The sequence below is a fragment of the Saimiri boliviensis genome, chromosome 17 (assembly GCF_048565385.1).
Source record: "Saimiri boliviensis isolate mSaiBol1 chromosome 17, mSaiBol1.pri, whole genome shotgun sequence".
NCBI classification, from domain to species: Eukaryota; Metazoa; Chordata; class Mammalia; order Primates; family Cebidae; genus Saimiri; species Saimiri boliviensis.
This window is the reverse complement of record NC_133465.1, coordinates 43,467,650-43,484,374: the sequence shown is the minus strand read 5'-3', so window position 1 is coordinate 43,484,374 and position 16,725 is coordinate 43,467,650. Positions and strand designations below refer to the sequence as shown.

Here is a 16,725-nt window from a genome sequence, read left to right as displayed (position 1 = left end):
CCTCCTCCGATCCTGGACTCCCATTGGCTCCGAGGACATAGGACCTGTTAGCTTGGTTGGGCGACTGGCAAATCCTTCCTTCCCGTGGGTAGACGTCTGCGGTGAGAAATTGGTTCCGAACTCAAAGGAACCCAGCGTGGGGCGACAGCTGGGTCACGTGGCCGGCGGTCCCTATGACGTGCTGGCTGCGGAGCGTCACTGCGACATTTGGGCGACCTGCCGAGTGGCCAGGCTACTTCCGTCACCTGTGTGGTCGCGGTGCTGCCATGGACCTGGGACCCATGCGCAAGAGTTACCGCGGGGACCGAGAGGTGCCGCCGCCAGGGCCAGGCCTCCCGCAGGGGCGGGGGAAGAAGGGTCCCCAGATTCATCTACAGCGGGGAGGGGAGTAGGAGGAAGCTCTCGGGGCTTCTGGGGCCAGCCAATGGGGCAAGGAGGTTTGGGGATCACCCCCGTGGGAGAAAGGGGCTTCAAAGACATCCGACCGAGGGAGCAGTTCCGGGGAAATGCGAATGAAGATGGGTTCAAAAGTTAGCCTTTCGTAAGGGATAAGAGCTCGAAATTTGGAGCCTACCTGGGTTGGAATTCTTCACCTCTGTGGGCCTCAGTTTCCTCATCTGGGAAGTGAGAGTACCTAGCTCATGGGGATGTTAAGGACTTAGATGTCTGTAAAGTGCTTAGAACCCTGCTACCCACCTGGTACAGGTAGCAAGATCAGATAACTTGCTCAGCCCCGCTGAGCTGGTAGTGATGGATTAATCAGGGTTTCATGTCATAGATGTCATGACAGGACCGGGCCTCCCTCAAGTGGTGGCGGAAGAGGGGTCTTCGGAGTCATCTACTGGGGGGAGGGGAGTAGGAGGAGCCAGCCCCTCAGGGCTCCTGGGGCCACCCCCTGGGGCAAGGAGGTTTGGGGGTCACCCAAGGTCATCTTTTGGGGGGTCACCCAAACTCCCCAAGGAGGGCATGGTTATGGGCCCCTCTTTGGGTGGATACAGTGATAAAGAGCTTACAAACTGTTTGAGAAAAAAATAAGTGAAATGTGGGGAAGGGGACTAGCTCAGGGAGGAGAAAGCTCTCGGCTTACTGCCGTTAGTACTTTTTGCTGACCACTGGGAAGTTCTTTTCCTTTTCCCTCCTCAGGATGGGAACCAAGAGAACCTTTATTAGTCGGGCATGTTGGAGCATGTCTGTAATCTTGGGAGGATGAGGTGGGAGAATCACATGAGCTTGGGAGGTTGAGGCCTCAGTGAACCAAGATCACACCACTGCACTCCAGCCTAGACTAAAGAGTGAGACCCTGCCTCAAAAAAAAAAAAAAAAAAAAAAAAAAAAAAAAAAAAAAGCAGTTTTTGATTAAATCTCAGCCTGCTGAATGAGAAATTACAGGGGTGGAGCCCAGAAAGTTTTTTTTAATGCTCCCCAGACAATTTTGACACCCATGACATAAAACCCTGATTTATCCATTGCTAGCTCTGGGGCAGCAAGTTGTCTGACCTTTTTATGCCTGTTTCCTCACCTATAAAATTGGGCACAGAATCTTCTTACTGCATACTATTTTTTATTTTAAGGTCATTGTCATAAGGACTAAATAAGTTGATATTTGAAAAGTGATTAGAACAGTGCCAGGTACATAGTAAGCGCTATATATGTTTATTAAATGAAATAAAACTCCCTTTCTAGGCATTTGAGGAGACTCATCTGACCTCCCTGGACCCAGTGAAACAGTTTGCTGCCTGGTTTGAGGATGCTGTTCAGTGTCCTGACATAGGGGAGGCCAACGCCATGTGTCTGGCTACCTGTACCAGGTGGGCATGGCCATGGGACCCTCTTTGGCTGGGTACATGTGAAGTAAGAGCTTATGAAGTTTTCAGCTCTAGATGCCAACTTTATGGTTCCAGCTCTGTTGTTAATGTACTGTGTGGCTTTAGGCAAGGTACTTGCCCTCTCTTGGCCTCTGTGTCCCTACCTATAAACCAGAGACCAGACCACAAAATTACATGTCAGTGATAAAAATGCAGTGCCTTCTGTTCATCTCTGCCCTTGATACATCCATACACAGTCCTTTGCCTCCCTCCTCTCTCCATTTACCCAAACCCTGTCTGCCGTTCAGGAGCTACTTCTGGTGAAGCTCTGTCCCTCTCTCGAAATCTAGTACAGTACCTGACTATATCATTCCTTTGACAATCATATGCCCTTTGAGACATAACTTGTATTATCGCCTGTTATTCAGGCTGTAATAGAACAATACTCCTTGCTAAACTGTAAGGCCTTGAAAGCAGTGCTCTTTTACTGTGCGAGTGGGTATCTCCCAGAGCTCTGAGCAGAGGAGCTGATCTAATAGCACCACCATGATCCCTAAGCATTGGATGATTGCATTATTGTTAGTCCCTGCCCTTAAGGTCTTATGAGTTTGCTAGGGCTGTCTTAACAAAATACTGTAGACTGGTAGCTTAAACAACAGAAATTTATTTTCTTATAGTTCCAGTAGCTAGAAGTCCAAGATCAAGGTGCCATCAGGGGTGGTTTCTGGTGAGGCCTCTGCTTGTGGTTTGCAGACAGCTGCTTTTCCCCATGTCCTCACACTGCCTTTCCTCTGTGTGTGTGTGTGTGTGTGTGTGTGTGTGTGTGTGTGTGTGTGTTGGGTGAGGGGGAGGGGTAGGAGAGGTGGTTCTGAAGTGTCTCTTCTCTTACAGTGACACCAGTCCTATTGGATTAGGGCCCCACCCTATGACCTTATTTAACCTTAGTTACCTCCATAAGGTCCCTATCTCCAAATATAGTCATATTGGGGTTTAAGTCTTTGACATAGGGGTTTTGGGTATCACAATTCAGGGCCATAACAGGGCCTCAGGCTGTAGTGTCATACCTCTAGGACAAATCCCCAGGAGCACATGGGAGGGTGCAGCCTGACAGCTCAATAAAGGGGGTGCAGCTGGAGGGGTTGTTTAGACATCTTTTGGGGAGAGGGACTGTAGCCAGAACATTGAAGCAGGCTCTGACCACAGTGCTCTGCTGTTTGCCCCTAGAGATGGAAAACCCTCTGCCCGCATGTTGCTATTGAAGGGCTTTGGCAAAGATGGCTTCCGTTTCTTCACCAACTTCGAGAGCCGAAAAGGAAAAGAGCTGGTCAGTGAAAAGAGCTGGTAATCTTTCCCAGGGCCTGCAGGGTCTGGCCCTTGCTTTCTGTTACCTTCTCATGCCACCTGCCCCTACCCCTGCCCATCTACTTGCTCTCTGTGTGCAAGTACCGTCCTGCCATGAGGCCTCGGCACTTGCTCTGCTCTTTGCCATAAATGGATGAATGAATGAATGCAAAGGTCCCTGCCTCACCCCCGTCAGCCTTCACCTGTTCCTTCAGATCTCAGCCAACACGTTACCTCCTCAGGAAGGCCTTCCTTGACTCTGACTCAGCTCCTCATGCTGTTTGCTGTCATTATAACTTGCAACTTTCCTTTTTGTTATTTTCTTCAGTTTGTAAGTGAGCATTTATTTAGGTGATTATGTAACAGATATTTGTCTCCTCTGCCAAACAGTAAGCTCTCTAGGAGTGGAGGCTGCTCTGTTTTATCTTTGCTGTACTCCCTGCATGTCTCCTGTTGTCAGACCCAGAGTGGGCACTTCGTGTGCATTCAATGAATGAATCCAAAATGAGTAAACCTCCCTCAGTCTATGCCAGTATTTCTCAAGACTTACAAATCTGTGGGTGAGAGAAGTGGCCCAGCCTCACTTTGGAGTCTAACTGGCTTAAATTTAGCTCCACCATTACTGAGGGAACTTGGGCATGTGACTTAGCCTGTCTCTGTATCTGTGACGATAGGCCCACCTTTGAGGGTTTAAATGACCTATTACAGTGGATGCATCTGCTGCAGGCCTGCACGCTACAGCTCTCCTGCCTTTCCCGTGCGTGCTGGAGGCCTCCTCTCCCTGTCCTGATGGCTGGTTGTGGATTCTCTTTTACTTCTAGGACTCGAATCCCTTTGCTTCCCTTGTCTTCTACTGGGAGCCACTTAACCGTCAGGTGAGTGAATTTTCCCAGGAGAGCCTGGAAAAATAGGCTGGGTTGGCAGGGCCTGAGTTTATGACTGAGTCTAGTGAAGGTCTCCAGACTGGGCAAACGTCCCACCTGGGTACTCTGCCTCCAAAGCAGCCCTCAGCTAGCTGGTCTAGTTGGAGCCAGGAGTGGTGGGGCAGTGGATAGAGAGAACAGAGAGGAACGGGGCCTGTGCTGGTAGGGACGGCAGGTGGCATTGAACGCCATTCACCCAGAGCCATCCCTGAGCAGGTGCGTGTGGAAGGCCCTGTGAAGAAGCTGTCCGAGGAGGAGGCTGAGTGCTACTTCCACTCCCGCCCCAAAAGCAGCCAGATTGGGGCTGTGGTCAGCCACCAGAGTTCTGTGATCCCTGATCGGGAGGTGAGTGGGGCTCTGCCATAGTCCTCCAGGTGCTGGAGGCTTTGGCTTATCCCTAGAAGCTGTCCCCAGAAGATGCCAGGTTCTTCTCTCTCTAGCCCAGTGAAAACAGTGAAAGGGACAATCTCCCTAGGGGAAGTGGGGGTGGGGAGAGGGGCAATAGGCCTCCTCTGTCCATCTGGCCCTCCAGTTGACTGTGTGCTCCTGGAGGACAGAGGCCAGTCTGCTCTGCTCGCGCATGTCCCCGGCACATATCCTCAGGAAGTCCTCCTTAATGAATCATTGACTGGGCCTGGCCCTTTTTCTAACTCCTTCCCCTGGACAGTATCTGAGAAAAAAAAATGAGGAACTGGAACAGCTCTACCAGGATCAAGAGGTACCCAAGCCAAAATCCTGGTGAGTGACATCTGGTAGTCATCTAGAAAGGGACACCACATGCCCTCACATTTACTTGAAGCCGCCTGCCTGGGGAATCACAGATCTCCTCCTCCCTGCCAACCCTTGTCAGATGCATCCCGGCAACTTCCTTCAAGAGGCCCTGGGATGAGGGGTGAGGGTAGGAGAGTGACCTGGCTAGAAAAACCCACAGAGCACTGAAACCTCTGCTTCTCCTTATAGGGGTGGCTATGTCCTGTACCCCCAGGTGATGGAGTTCTGGCAAGGTCAAACCAACCGCCTGCATGACCGGATAGTCTTTCGGCGGGGCCTACCCACAGGAGATTCCCCTTTGGGGCCCATGACCCACCGCGGGGAGGAAGACTGGCTCTATGAGAGACTTGCACCTTGACTCTGGCCCAGAGTGGAGCTAGGGCTAGGTGTCAAGAGAGGGTGTGGGATTGGGACCCAGGCCCTTCTTTCTAACCTCAGCCCATTTCCCTCCCAACCCCTTATATTCAGGACCCTTCAGAGCTCATCCTCCAAGTTCTCTGTACTCAATTGGTTCTCAGTTAGCTGGTCAAGCTGAGTGTAATGGTGGCGTAGAGAATCACAAATGGAAAATAATTCCATAATTATTTTTTTTTAGCATGCCTGTGATTGATTAGGATAGCTCCCTCTAGGGGTAGCAGCCAGTGTGACTCCCTTTCTGGTGACATCTTGTGAGTCATCCTGGCCAAAGCTTAGTCCCAGCATATGCACCTGAGCCAATCTGGCCAATCAGATTGTTTGGTCAATAATTTGAAATTTGAAATGGAGAGATCAGAACCCTGGGAGTCACTGAAGCCAAGTCATTCATGGCAGCCAGGAAACAAAGTAATCAACAGCCTCTGCCTGCTGTTGTTGCAATTCCCAGGATCTCTCCTTCCCTGAATACCTCCTTCCCAGGTCGGCTGTGCAGTTCCTCCCCCTGCCTTCAAACACCCCACTATCTCTGTAAATTTTCCCTCTCTCTCTCTCTCTCTCTCTCTCTTTTGGCCTATTCTAGCTAGAATCTATTTCCGTTGCTTACAACTTGACCTTTACCAATAGAATTTTTTTTTTTTTAGATGGAGTCTCGCTCTGTCACCCAGGCTGGAGTGCAGTGGCACAATCTCGGCTCGTTGCAACCTCTGCCTCCCAGGTTTAAGGGATCCCTCCTTAGTAGCTGGGATTACAGGTGCCCGCCAACACACCTGGCTAATTTCTGTATTTTTAGTAGAGACAGGGTTCATCATGTTGGCCAGGCTGGTCTCCAATTCCTGACCTGAAGTGATCCATCCACCTCAGCCTCCCAAAGTGCTGGGATTACAGACATGAGCCACTGTGTCCATTCAGGATAGTATGTGTGTGTGTGTATATATATATATATATACACACACACATATATATATATATATATATATATATATATATATATATTTTTTTTTTTTTTTTTGGCTGGGGGGGTTTGGTTTTTGAGATGGAGTCTCACTCAGTCGCCCAATCTAGAGTGCAGTGGTATGATCTCAGCTCACTGCAGCCTCCACCTCCCGGGTTGAAGTGGTTCTCCTGCCTCAGCCTCCTAAGTAGCTGGGATTACAGGTGTGTGCCACCATGCCCAGCTGATTTTTGTATTATAAGTAGAGACAGGGTTTCACCCTGTTGGTTAGGCTGGTCTTGAACTCCTGACCTTGTGATCTGCCCACCTTGGCCTCCCATAGTGCCAGGATTACAGGCATGAGCCATCACGCCCAGCGCAGGATAGTATATTTTTATAGTACTTCCCCTACTGATTACTGCCTTCTCTGTGGCTCCAAGGGACCCACATAGTTACAGGAAAGCAGGTTTCATCTCAGTATTAGGAGAGATTTCAAGCAATCAGACCTGCCTAAGAAGGAGTGGGCTGTCACTAGGAATTTGTATTCCCGGTCAGTCAGGAATTTTGTAGAAGGGATTCATGTACTGGTACCAATAGGACAGGAACATTTTAATCAGCTTTACTTTCTATGTTTGTTTGTGGAAACGGTGTGTGTATGTGTACATACATTTTCCAAAAATGAAAATTAAATGATTATAGAGATTATGTTTTTCAGACCACCCACGTATCTGCTGTCCTTACTCCCCACTTCTGCTGATGATTCCTAGATCATTAGCTTTTCACTCACACTGGAATTATTTGGAAAGTTTTAAGAACCCTGATGGCTGGGTCCCACCCTCAGAGATGATTGAACCAGCCTGGCCAGCATGGCGAAACCCTGTCTCTACTATGATATGAGGGCAGCCTGGGCACTGGGAAATTTAAAAGCTCCCCAGAGAATTCTGTGCAGCCAAAGTTGAGGCCTCCTGGTCCACAGCTTTGCTATACACAGTGTGGTCCACAAGCCAAGAGCATCAGCATCACTTGGCAGCCTCTTAGAGATTCAGACCCCTGGCCCACTGAATCTGTCCCTGTATTTTCACTAGACCCCAGGTGACCAACTGCGCTGGACTCAACCTCTAAACCATGACCTCCCACCCTCACAATCTGTGATCCTTTCGTGACCCTCAGCTGAGTCTGTGCTGAACTGTGTTTGTTCTCTTTGAGCAAAGCCCACTAATCAGAGACAGCCTGGATGAGCAAGCAGCCTGCTGGCTATGGAGAGGAGCCAGGCTGGGTAAATGTTTGCTGTGACTAAGCCAGGATCAGAGAACTGACTGTTGCTTGCACTGGCTAGCATTGAGCTTGCCACTCTGTGAGCTGTGCTTCCTTCCCCTGCAGGGCCCTGTGCCTCAGTCCCTATTATCCACAGGCCTCCTCCAAGGGCAGCCCTTTCCTCGTTAATCCCCCTTAAGCCTGAATGCAGGAAGGCACATGAACCTTGCGGCCCCCTGCAGGCAGGAGGGTGTCCGGTGCCGTGAGCTACCTTGCCCTTTTTCTTGTACTGTAAGCAGTGTCGTTTCTGAGTTCGTGTACGTGTGTGTAGAAGCGCTGCACCCACCTTGTGTTATTGGGGGTTGTGTGTCCCCCCAGCTTTGAGCCTGTTCCTTTTCCGTTCTCTGTCCAGTTGTTACTGCCCGCAGTCTGTAATAAAAGCCTGTCAGCTGTGCATTTTATTGATGTTCAACCCGGTCTGGCCTCCCTCGACCCCCAAGGAGGGGACTTGAGGAAATTTACTAGACTTTTCTGCCCCCACTTCTCTGCATCAAGTAGACCTATGTCCAGCAGGGGGAGCCCGACGCACAGGGTCGGCCCCTTCTGGGCAGTGAAGGCCAGTTCTAGCCGGCCTCCCTTGCCTCCCCCTTCCTCTGCTTGGGCCGCGTCCCAGTGAAACTGTGGTCGATAACCCGTAGCCTCTCCCAGTTCCTCCTCTTTCCCTGTTCTCTTGAAAACTTCCAGCTGCCTCACTGCTTCCCTGGGCAGTCAGATCTCCCTTTGGCTTCTAGTATCTACCCCATATCCATCTGGCCCCCCAGCTTAGAAACACAGGTAGACTTTACCTAGAAGATGGAGCTGGGGTCGGCATGCAAGGGTCAGAGGGGCTGTGGACACTCTCACCCAGAGTGGTGACGGTGAGATTGGAGGAGGTGGCAGTACAGTGCCAGTATTATCTAGAACCTTAGGTTGGTGGCCCAGGGCCCAACCTTATTGCTCCCCACTCAGGGAAACCGAGAATGGGTAGATGTGGGAGATGCCTGGAGTCTGGGCTCTTAGGGGACACTCTGCTTCAAAGCTGGTTGGCTTTATCCCACTGCTTCCACAGTTTGTCCAGCCTCCTCAAATGATGCTCACCTCCCAGGATCCAAGACCCAGACGTTGCTCCCTCCCCTCCCTACTTCCCCTTCTGCAGAAGGTGTCTGTGCTTTTCTTTGTTCTGAGCTTCAGTTTCCTGTTCCCTCCGCAGGTAAGAATCAAGAGTGGAAGGGACTGTGTGGGACGGTGGTCACATGCACAAGCTGGCTCTGGCTTCAGTCCCAGCTCCACCACTGCCAGCGCCTGGCCCCCAGGGTGAGTGATCTCACCTCTAAGCCTCAGCCAACTTGTCTGAAAAATGGGGATAATGACTGCACCTGTCTCAGGTGGTGATAGGATTAAGTGAGCAACCTTAGGGAGGGCTTGTTCTAGGGCCGCCTGCCATAAGTACCCTATAAATGTTACCTATTAACATGGGGCAGGGCTGTGGTGTGGGGCAAGTCTGAGTTGCTCCGTGGAGGCCTCATGGATTGAGTAATTAGTGAGACCCTAGAAAGTTCTGTGTAGTGAGAAGGGGTAGAGGAAGAGGCCTTGGGAAAGGCAACACCCCGAGCCTGCCTTCCGTCCCTCCAGCTCCTGGTCTCCCTCCCCCATCACTTGAGGTCCCCCTGGCCTGTTAGGTGAGGTACCTAACAAAGGCTTCCTTGTATAGGTCTGTTTGTTTCAGTAATAAATTCCCCGAGCAACAGCTCCTGGGGTGGGGTGGCCAGCAGCCTGCCAGGAGCTGACCTGGAAGCTACAGGACCACATTGTTGAGTGGCCACCTTGGTCTCTCCCTGTGTTTCTACCAGGAGCCCCAGGGATTTGGCCAACTTTTTTTAGTTCCCGGCTCTTATGGCTTGATAAAGAGCTGGACCTAACATCGTAAGATAACATCTTTCTCCCCTTTCTTATTTATTAAAAAAAATTTTTTTTCTGGAGTTAAGGTCTAGTTCTGTCACCCAGGTTGTAGTGCAGTAGCACAATCATAGCTCACTGTAGTCTTGAACTCCTGGACTCAAGCAATCCTCCCACCTCAGCCTCCCAAGCAGATAGGACTACAGGCATATGCCACCACAGTCAGCTAATTTTTGTTTGTTGGGTTTTTTTAGAGATAGGAATCTCGCTATGTTACCTTGGCTGGTCTCAAACTCCTAGGCTCAAGCAATCCACCCATCTCAGCCTCCCAAAATGTGGGAATTACAGGCCTGAGCCACCATACCTGCCCTCTCCTTTTTCTTAAACCAAAGCTATGGGGTATGGTAGAGTTCTTTATAAAGCAAGGGGCAAGGAAGCCAGTATTAAACTGAGCACCTACTATGGGGCCTCTCATAGGCCACTTAATACTGGCTGCTTTTGATAAGATGGGTATTATTTCAGCCCCCTTTTACGGAAGAGGGAACTGAGGCTCAGAGGACAAGTAAACCCAGCTATTAAGGTCACCCAGCTACTAAGGGGGAGAGCCAAAGTTTGAATCTTCATCCCAAGCCAAACCACTGAAACTCTGGGGTCAGTCATCAAAGCTCTGTCCTGCTCTCTTGAGCATCTGATGGCCTCTCTGTTGACCAGAGAGAACTAACCACTGAGGTGTAACTACCTCCTTCTGCTCCCCTATCCCCACGCTAAGGCTGGTTTGATGGTAAAAATTAGTGACCCAGTTCCTACACTGTCACACCTGGGTACCCTTCCTGAAGCTTGAAAGGAACAGTTTGAGCACAAAGGTCCACTTTACTTACATGAAGGAAGATAAAGGCATGAAAAACAGTCATCTCAATAAGTGCAAGACGTGAGCATAAAAGAGATTCTCTGCTTTTCCAGCATTGTTATTACAAAGAGAGAAACCTAAAATTATTTTGTTAAACAAAATTTAAGACTCCAGGACCCATCTCTAGAGCTGATACGTGTTAAATACTATTACTGTAGGGGAGGGAGAGGAGAAAACTCCCCACCCACTCCCCCAGTTTGGCCAGTGTACCTTCCCTTTGAGGGTGTGTGACTTCACCTGCACAAGTCATGGCCAAAAGAGGAACCAGTAAGTCAAACTACCATCAATCTGGTCTTCTACAGCACCCCCCACAGAGTGCCAGTGTCCTCTGCCCCCTCCACACCTGAGGACAAAGTTCCAGGAAGTTTACTGCCTATGTTAGGAGGTGAGCTCAAGTTCAGCGTCTCCGCCTCTGGCTCCACAGAAACCAGAGCCCATCACGTGGCTTCTGGAAAATATGACCTCCTCAGGATTGGTCCAGGGAACAGTCACGGGTAGAGAAAGTAAAGCAAGCAGCAATTCAAACTCGCCTTTGACCCTGTGTCCAGTAAGGAGGTGAAGTCTGTCTGGCTCGCTCTCTCCATTCCCTACTATGCCCACCTCCCTGCCCGCCCTGCCGTTGCTTCAAGGAGGGCTGTCCATCCTGGGTGAGAGTTTTCACCCAGGATGAACTAGAGTGCCTTTTTATGTGGTCAGGGTGAGGGTGGGAGGACCCTGGGATCTCCCAGGCCTTATAAAAGTGGAGGCACATAAATACAAATCTAAAAACCAGCCATTTCCTGCCAGCAGACATCAAATGCCACCATGGCTTCAGCTATGGCCAAAGAGGACAGCGTGGCAAGCTCCTGTCTCAGATCCGGCTGGTGACAGGGAACCAGGAGGTGCTAGCACCCTCCTCAGTCCTTCACTTCGATGACCGCCCTTCCTCGCAGTCATCAAAGAGGCCAGGGTTCTCCGCCAGCGTGGCTCTCACTTTCTTCTTCTCCTTGAAGCGGCCTGAGTTGGAGACCTTGACGTGCTTGCCCTTGGTGCTCTTGTCTACAATCTTCTCCAGGCGGGTGTTAAAGTCGCTGTTGGGGCCTCCAGCATCGGGCCTCGGGGGTTCTGTGCCTCCCTCTGTTTGGGCATAGGTGTCAGGGATCTCATACAGCACCTTGGGAGTGGATTTCTTTTTCCGGAGGAAAGTCAGCTTCCACCAACCAATTTCAGTTGTCATGGTGCTCCCTAAGCCGTGGGTGGGGCTTTCTGCTGGAGCAGGGTGGGGGAGAAAAAGGGGTCAATGGGAAAAGGGGGTGGGTGCCTTTGGACCAGCTTGCTGTATACAACTCCTAATCATGGGCTGCTTTAAGAATTAAAGAAAGGGCCCAGGCTTGGTGGCGAACACCTATAATCCCAGCTACTCAGGAGGTTGAGGCAGGAGTATCGCTTGAACCCGGGAGGCAGAGATTGCAGTGAGCTGAGATCGTACCACTGCACTCCAGCCTGGGCAACAGAGCGAGACTCTGTCTCAAAAAAAAGAAAGAAAGAAAGAATTAAAGAATTGAAGGTAGGGCTGAATAAACCCAAGATTCAGGTCAGTGGAGTGGCATATGCTTTTGGAGAGTGAGAGACAAGAGAAGGGTCAAAGTCAAGGTCAAGACAGGGAAGCCACCCACGCCAGGCAGAGGGGCGGTGGGACAGGCACACACCATTGCCCTACAGGGTTGTCTGGAGCTTTGAGATCATTCCTGCCAGGCCCTTCAGGGCGGTAGGCAGGTGGACAGCTTGCCCAAGTCAGGCGGCATCCAGGCTTTTGACGCTCTTCCCAAACTTCCCACTATACCACCAGACCCTGCTGCCAGGTGTGGGCAGACCATTGACTGGTAGTATAGGGAGAGAAAGACCCTGTGCATTTTGCTTGGAATTCATTACAAAATTAAATATAATTAGTGACCTTCTGAGCAATTTGAACTTCCCAGCAGTGACCTGCAAGGCTAAAGTAGCTGCTGGGCTGTTCCTAAGGCAGGAGCCAGAGCCTCAGGCTAGTAGTGGGAAATCCTGGGGAATTTCCTCACCTATCCCATCCAGCCATAGCATTTAGCTCTACTATTAATCCCTGCCCACAGAGGTAACCATGCATTGCAAAGTAAAACCTATGATAATGGCAGTAATTACCAAGGGATGGTTCCCTTTCCCACCAAGCTTTCATAAGAAAGGGGAGCTAAAAAGGCAGAAAGCAGTTAGAAGGATCCCAGAAATACAGGGAAGACGCGATCATCACAGGTTGGGTGGGGCTTGGGTCTGAAATCCAGGCTTCTCTACTCACAGGCCATGTACCCTGCCATGGAGCTGCCTTCCCCTGGGGCATCCCCTTTGACTAATTTCCACAAAGGTATTGTCTGAGCTAGCGGAAGTTCTGGGAGAGGAGGTTGCCTGGACATCATCGATAGATGAGGTATGTAAGATAGAAGCAGACGACAGTCTGCTAAATGAAGGAATCGTCTGCTAAATGAAGGAAGATCAATGACAGAACAGACAGAGGAACGGTGATGACTGGCGAGGTCGGTGGTCTAGTTCTCAGGATGCCTAGGTGCCAGCTGTGAAAGCTCCAGGGGAGGAAGGCGCAGCCAGTGTGCACCAGAAAGCTAGAAGGCATTGCTCTTGTCACCCCTCTGGAGTGCAATGCTGTGATCTTGGCTCATTGCAACCTCCGCCTCCCAGGTTCAAGTGATTTTCCTGCCTCAGCCGCCCAAGTAGCTGGGATCACAGGCATGTGCCACCAAACTCACCTAATTTTGTAATTTTAGTAAAGATGGGGATTACTCCATGTTGGTCAGGCTGGTCTCGAACTCCCGACCTCAGGTGATCTGCCCAACTCGGCCTCCCAAAGTGCTGGGATTACAGGCATGAGCCACCACGCCTGGTGTTCACCTCCTTTTAAAAACTGGAGATACTCACTGCATTTTTTTTTTTTTTTTTTTTTTTTGAGACGGAGTTTCGCTCTTGTTACCCAGGCTGGAGTGCAATGGCGCGATCTCGGCTCACCACAACCTCTGCCTCCTGGGTTCAGGCAATTCTTCTGCCTCAGCCTCCCAAGTAGCTAGGACTACAGGCACTCACCACCGTGCCCAGCTAATTTTTGTATTTTTTTTTAGTAGAGACGGGGTTTCACCTTGTTGACCAGGATGGTCTCGATCTCTTGATCTCATGATCCACCCGCCTCAGCCTCCCAAAGTGCTGGGATTATAGGCGTGAGCCACCGCACCGGCCTTGCATTTTTTTTAAAAGACTAGAAAGACATACTCCAAATGATTAATAGTGCCTTTCTTTATGTAGGAGTAGAGGGTGCTTTTTCTACTTAGTTTTCTGATTTCCAGAATTTCCATAATAAGGATAGATTATTTTAGAAGTTCGGGAGCATATCAAATTCAGGAAAGAGGAGAGCATAATGCGGGCCTAGGCTTACGATGAGCTGAAGGCCTGCATCCATGCTCCTCACTGCTCTGGTCTCCTGCCCCTCCATGTCCCCACCCCCACCCCCTAGAGCACACAGCTGGTGGATTCCTTTCCACCTCTCTGTCTGGGAAGCAGCTGCCACATTGCCAGTTCTGTCCCTTTAGCTGGGGTCAAGTAGCAAGAGAAGCTGAGGGGAGATCTTGTGCAGCTCCTGCTCAGAAAGCGAAGGGGCAGTGAGAGGGACTCGATAAATACTTCCAGGGAACCCTGGAGAGGTGAGCACACCTAGGGACAGCCTGAGAGGTTTGCTTTGGCAGCTTGCCCCACCTGGGCTTAGCACAGCCTTGCACAGAACTTAGTGTTCCAGAATGGGTTTCTGGAAGGAGGTGTGGGGAGAGCAGAGAAGGAGGAACAGGGTACTTGCTTGGTCTGTGGGTACCCCAGTCACTGCCTTGTCTGGAACGAGGCCCACAGCCCCACCACTACTCATCTGGAGCAAGGAACTTGGAGAATGGAAGAACAGAAGATCCAGCTCCTGAGACTCATAACCACCAGATTTTCTAGCTCCAGCGAGAAAGAAGCTTCTGCCTGTGCCTGTTAAAATTCACCTGTTTTAACAGGCATTTCAAGTTGACAAACTTGAGGCTTAACTCCCCTTGGCATAAAGGGAGCCACAGATCACGAGGAACTTATCAGAAAATGTAGAGACAGGAACAGCCCTTGTGCCCTTCCCAGGGGCCTCCACCAAGGCATCGGGTCTGGTGCCCTTGTGTCCTTGCCTTGTACTCTGGTCTCTCTAGAATGTTCTTTGCCAGAGGCCAGGTGCAGTGGCTCAAGACTATAATCCCAGCACTTTGGGAGGCTGAGGCAGGAGAATTGCTTCAGGCCCAGAGTTCAAGACTAGCCTGGCCAACATGGAGAAACTCTGTCACCACTAAAAATACAGAAATACACAGAGCGCAATGGCTCACGCCTGTCATCCCAACACTTTGAGAGGTCTAGATGGGTAGATCACCTGAGGTTGGGAGTTCCAGACCAGCCTGACCAACATGGAGAAACACTATCTCTACTAAAAATACAAAGTTAGCTGGGTGCGGTGGCATATGCCTGTAATCCCAGCTACTCCAGAGGCTGAGGCAGAAGAATTGCTTGAACCCAGGAAACAGAGGTTGCAGTGAGCCAAGATCACGCCATTGCACTCTAGTCTGGGCCACAAGAGCTAAACTCCGTCTCAAAAAATAACCCACAAAAAAAATTAGGCAGGTATGGTGTCATGTGCCTGTAGTCCCAGCTACTAGGGAAGCTGAAGCACAAAAATCCCTTGAACCCAGGAGGCAGAAGTTGCAGTGAGCCGAGATTGTGCCACTGCACTCCAGCCTAGGTGACAGAGTGAGATTCTGTCTCAAAAAAAAGAATGCTTTTGCCAGGCCTTCTTGTCTCTTCTGCCCAGGAGGACATGTAGGCACCAGTAAGCAGGTGTTTGCCCTTTAGGTAAGCCTGACTTATGGAAATCTGAATTTGCAAAACAGAAAAATTAGCGGAATGTTCTTTGTTTTACAAAATAACCCAGATGTAGGGTTCTGTAAACAGCAATCATAAAAGATAGTGTAAAGTCTGATTTGCTTTAAAAACAAGCAAACAAAAAAAGGTGATGTGATGTCCAAACTTCCCAGATTCTCAAAATTGCAAAGAACAAGATATCTACAACCTTGTGCCCCTGCATAATCACAGAGGGCTGAAGGGGGTTGGGGGGGGGCAGGTGCTCCGGACTTCAAACTGACCCAGCATTTGGTGACACATGGTGGGCCCAGCAGTTCGTTCATGCAGGTTCCTGAGCTGGCCGAGCTAAGGGCTGGGCCCTTGCCCTGGGGCCGTGCAATCCAAGGATGATAGAAATCAGCCCCTGAGGATGCCAGCTTCACCTCTGCTGTTTGCACAGTTTTGGGGCCATGAAGGGTCTCATGGGACAGCCTGCCACCTGGTCTTTGGTGACCAGCACTATGGCATGCACACAGGTGTCCCGGGACAGGCCCCTCCATCCCAGCTGGGTTCTGTGAGCTGCTCCAAAGGGCTTTGCCCAGACGGAGCCAAGCCCCTTCTGAGCTGGGACAAGTTAACCATTGACTGGGGCAGAGGTGGAGGGGCAGAGGGGCAGGTAGGGGAAGCAAGTCAGCTAATGTGTTGTTGGACAAAACCCAGAACTCCCTCCACCATCCCTCTCCAGGGCTCCTAATGGTGCTTGTCCATGCTGAATGAGACTGGGGTACCCTGGATAAAAATGGGGAGATGTTCCTACCAGACAGCTGGAAAAATGCTCCAGGCTCGGAGTCAGAGGGGTGGGCTCCCGTTCAGCAAGAGTTAACAGAAAACTACTCAGCAGGAGCTCTGTTGGAGGCCTGGACTGACTCCAAGAGGCCAGTGCGATGAGTCCTGAGTGGAGTCCAGGTTAGAGGCCTGGGTTCTTCTTTCCCAGAAGAACTGGCAGAACTGGGTGCCCTGACTGGGGTCTGTGCCTTGGTTTCCCCACCCACCGGCCCTCTGCCTGTACCTGTAATCCCGACTGCTCCAGGCTGGAGGTGACACCTTTCCTAGAGAAGCAGTTGAGTGTAGGAGCTGCCTGGGAGGGTGAGACTCAGGCAGGAAGGGGTGCCTCCGGGGTGCTGTACCAGGCAAGGCTCGGCCAGGAGAGGTGGGTAGGAGCAGCTGCACATCAGGTGCAAGAGAAACAGGTGCAAGAGCTAGTACCTGCTCCGCTGCAGCTCCTGGAGTCACGGTGAACCTGAAACCCAGCCCCTCCCAGCTAAGTAAACAGAAGCAGAGGCCGGCTCAGGCTAATGAATATTCATCATGCCGGAAATCCAATCCCAGCACCCATGCATCCACCCAGAAGCTGGGGACCTCCGGGGACTGCCACGCTGGAGGAGGGAATCCCAAGGGAGATCTGGAGTAGCAGAGCACAGCAGGCTGTCTCTCAGTTTCCCCACTGTTGGGTGTCTGGTTGCACTTCCC

The 16,725-nt window shown here is 50.8% G+C and overlaps 2 protein-coding genes across 3 annotated transcripts; one reads left to right on the top strand and one right to left on the bottom strand.

The window, feature by feature from the left end:
- Window positions 1–37: 37 nt before the first annotated feature.
- Window positions 38–7,900, top strand: PNPO (pyridoxamine 5'-phosphate oxidase). The gene is made up of 7 exons (XM_003931216.3): window positions 38–311; window positions 1,684–1,808; window positions 3,030–3,129; window positions 3,968–4,021; window positions 4,286–4,414; window positions 4,737–4,807; window positions 5,030–7,900. The coding sequence occupies exons 1-7, from the start codon at window positions 174–176 to the stop codon at window positions 5,196–5,198; spliced, it is 786 nt and encodes a 261-aa protein (XP_003931265.1). The 5' UTR covers window positions 38–173; the 3' UTR covers window positions 5,199–7,900.
- A 21-nt stretch (window positions 7,901–7,921) lies between these two features.
- PRR15L (proline rich 15 like) lies at window positions 7,922–16,511 on the bottom strand. Of its 2 annotated transcripts, none has more exons than XM_010341843.3 (2): window positions 16,265–16,511; window positions 7,922–11,529 (listed from the first exon to the last, which is right to left on the bottom strand). In XM_010341843.3, the coding sequence occupies exon 2, from the start codon at window positions 11,495–11,497 to the stop codon at window positions 11,186–11,188; it is 312 nt and encodes a 103-aa protein (XP_010340145.1). In that variant the 5' UTR covers window positions 11,498–11,529; window positions 16,265–16,511; the 3' UTR covers window positions 7,922–11,185. The 2 variants fall into 2 exon arrangements, with proteins under 2 accessions (XP_010340145.1, XP_003931269.1); XM_003931220.4 differs by having other exon boundaries at window positions 7,922–11,526; window positions 16,265–16,510.
- Window positions 16,512–16,725: the final 214 nt, after the last annotated feature.

What these genes read in the sequence shown, in the direction of transcription:
- PRR15L (XM_010341843.3), bottom strand. Translation starts at nt 11,497, where the DNA reads ATGACAACTGAAATTGGTTGGTGGAAGCTGACTTTCCTCCGGAAAAAG.
- PNPO (XM_003931216.3), top strand. Translation starts at nt 174, where the DNA reads ATGACGTGCTGGCTGCGGAGCGTCACTGCGACATTTGGGCGACCTGCC. An exon ending in GTTACCGCGGGGACCGAGAG is followed by an intron (nt 312 to 1,683) that starts GTGCCGCCGCCA and finishes CTCCCTTTCTAG; the next exon opens with GCATTTGAGGAGACTCATCT. An exon ending in CTGTGATCCCTGATCGGGAG is followed by an intron (nt 4,415 to 4,736) that starts GTGAGTGGGGCT and finishes TCCCCTGGACAG; the next exon opens with TATCTGAGAAAAAAAAATGA.